The 3181-nt window shown below is 46.9% G+C and overlaps 1 protein-coding gene across 1 annotated transcript; it reads left to right on the top strand.

Annotated features, from left to right (window-relative positions):
* Positions 1-360: 360 nt before the first annotated feature.
* LOC121544423 (5-hydroxytryptamine receptor 1D-like) lies at positions 361-2593 on the top strand. The gene has a single exon (XM_041854360.2). The coding sequence runs from the start codon at positions 1054-1056 to the stop codon at positions 2233-2235; it is 1182 nt and encodes a 393-aa protein (XP_041710294.1). The 5' UTR covers positions 361-1053; the 3' UTR covers positions 2236-2593.
* The last annotated feature ends 588 nt before the right edge of the window (positions 2594-3181 follow it).

The following is a 3181-nucleotide window of genomic DNA, read 5'->3' as shown; positions in this document are numbered from 1 at the left end:
TCCCATTCTTAGGCTGTCATGCTTCAATTGAAGCCTGGACTTTCGGGAAGCAAAACCAGAACAAAAGCTGTGCAGTACTATTACTTCCCATCTGGACCTCACACCTGCATGCTTAACTGACCAACAAAGCTTTGACAGGAAAACAGTGAACACACATCAAAAATCTATATTAACACATGCTGTGCTTCATCCCACTGGGAGTCTGCAAACGTCTTGCTCTTTATCGCATTGAGTGGCACATTTCTAAGGCCAAGCCAAAAACATATGGAATGAAGAAGTGATATTGACTTTGGTCCTTTACTGGACTGGTTGAAAAGGACTTACAGACCTTTTCTCCCCTCATGTGGATCATGTTAACATTCTAGTTCACCCTCAATATCAACAAGACTGGACCACCCAGGCTTTGGCGCTGAGCCCAAATTAAATTAACCCTGGTTCAGCTTATAATTAGGACAGAGCGAGCCAACCCTGTGTATCACCATAATCTTTGAGTGTAGATTTTACCCACTGAGGGTTATTGAAAGAGGAGGAGACTATGAAAGCAGCAGTTGATAGGAAGTCAGCGTCTGAGTTGTTATGCTCGGCCTGGCTGGAGTGGAGATAAGAGCTTGGGCAAGAGAGATAACAGTTTGATGAGATGAGCGGAATACAAATCAGTGTCTACCGTCCCTCAGCCAGACTGCTGTATTAAACCTATATTAGTGTGTCTGCTGAAATGGACAGTGATTCAGCAACTATACTAGCTTTATTAGTTGTGCATTGAAATGGTACGAGTATAATCAAAAGCTCTAATATGAAACTAAATAGCAATCATCACCTTTGAGACAATCTCCAAAATGGAGATTTACAAAGAACCCAGTGTGTCTCCAAGACTGAAATTATGGATAAAGGATCCATCAGATCCCATGGATACGTGTGACAACCAACAGTGACATCCATCAGTGCAGCCCTCGGCACCATGCTGAGAAGACAAAAGAAAGCATAGGCCCTGATTTGATTTTGGTGATGTGGCTCATCTAGACCTGGAACAAAGGGTTAAAGGGGAAAGGCAACATGGATCAGGATAATAGCTCTGTGGATCCGTTCTTCACCAACGCCACGGAGAGCTCTGAACCCACAGAGGCACTATGGGACGAGGCCACTCTCCTGGGGTTCCAGATCTTCCTGTCAGCCATCCTGGCAATCGTCACCCTGGCCACTGTGCTGTCCAATGCCTTTGTCATCGCTACCATATTCCTGACCCGGAAGCTGCACACGCCAGCCAACTTTCTGATTGGCTCGCTGGCCGTGACAGACCTGCTGGTGTCCATCCTGGTCATGCCTATCAGCATCTTGTACACAGTGAGTAAGACTTGGGCCCTGGGGCAGATTGTCTGTGACATCTGGCTGTCATTGGACATCACCTTCTGCACTGCCTCCATCCTGCACCTGTGCGTCATCGCGCTGGACCGTTACTGGGCCATCACTGACGCCCTGGAGTACTCCAAGCGCCGGACAATGCGTCGAGCGGGCCTGATGATAGCGGTGGTATGGGTGATCTCCATCTCCATCTCCATGCCGCCGCTCTTCTGGAGGCAGGCCAAGGCCAACGAGGAGGTGATGGAGTGCATGGTGAACACGGATCAGATCTCCTACACGCTCTACTCCACCTTCGGGGCGTTCTATGTGCCCACCGTGCTGCTGATCATCCTCTACGGCCGGATCTACGTGGCAGCCCGCTCGCGCATCTTTAAGACGCCAGTGTCGTGCGGCAAGCGTTTCACCACGGCCCAGCTCATACAGACGTCGGCCGGCTCCTCCCTCTGCTCCATCAACTCCGCCTCTAACCTAGAGGGCCACCTGCACTCCGGAGGGGGAGGCAACGTGGGAGGAGTGGCAGTAAACGGAGGTGGAGGAGGAGGCAGTGGTGGGTCGCCTCTCTTCAATAACTGTGTGAAGGTGAAGCTGGCTGACAGTGTGCTGGAGAGGAAGCGTCTGTGCACCGCCCGGGAGAAGAAGGCCACCAAGACGCTGGGCATCATCCTGGGAGCCTTCATCATGTGCTGGCTACCCTTTTTCGTGGGCACCCTGGTACTGGCCATCTGCAAAGAATGCTGGTTCCACCCAGTGCTCTTCGACGTGTTCACCTGGCTTGGCTACCTGAACTCGCTCATCAATCCCGTCATCTACACCGCCTTCAATGACGAGTTCAAACTGGCCTTCCACAAACTCATCAAGTTCAAGAGATGCTACTAAGGGAATGCGAGTATTGTACATTCAAAATATAACATAACCCAGCGTTTCCCAAACATGGGGTCTCCTGATTTTAAAATGGGGTCGTGAGAGAAACTCTGAAGTAAAAAATAATAATTGTGCTTGGTTCATAAAACCGGGGTTACGTCAGTAACCTTCGGTAGCCGCTAAACAGAGCGGTTTCTTTTTTCTTCCTACAGATGTGGCAAAAAAATTTTTTACGGTTGAAGTTACAAAATATTATGACCCCTTCACTGAAAGATAAGACTTTGGAACATGTATGTGTCTTCTGTTTCCCTCTACAATGCCCACAAGCCTCATTAGAACAGAGTGGACAAGACCAGGCACTAAATCAGACTGGGAGGAAAAGAACATCATTAGCTACAGTGAGGGAAAAAAGTATTTGATCCCCTGCTGATTTTGTACGTTTGCCCACTGACAAAGAAATGATCAGTCTATCATTTTAATGGTAGGTTTATTTGAACAGTGAGAGACAGAATAACAACAAAAAAATCCAGAAAAACGCATGTCAAAAATGTTGATTTGCATTTTAATGAGGGATATAAGTATTTGACCCCTCTGCAAAACATGACTTAGTACTTGGTGGCAAAACCCTTGTTGGCAATCACAGAGGTCAGACGTTTCTCACCATGTCGAATGAACAAATTGTCTCTTGGCATTTATAAAATTATTCAGGCATTTCATGTTTCCTTCTGCCCATTTTTTCATGCGCCAGGTGATTAATCTGCATGAAATGGTTGTATCAAAACGTGGTTATTGATTATATTATTTTCTACACAGACGATCATGGAAAATTGTCACCTGATGATCTTCTGAATTTCCCAATACCTTTCTGATGCATTTCAGTCACTTCAAACCATACTTCCTTCAGCTTGAAATACTGCCAAAAGTACTATCAAACTGATTTGTAATAGACTGTCATAGCCCA

Source organism: Coregonus clupeaformis, chromosome 29 (genome assembly GCF_020615455.1).
Source record: "Coregonus clupeaformis isolate EN_2021a chromosome 29, ASM2061545v1, whole genome shotgun sequence".
In the NCBI taxonomy this organism is placed as follows: Eukaryota; Metazoa; Chordata; class Actinopteri; order Salmoniformes; family Salmonidae; genus Coregonus; species Coregonus clupeaformis.
Note: the sequence above shows the minus strand (reverse complement) of the source record. Positions and strands in the feature narration are given on the sequence as shown.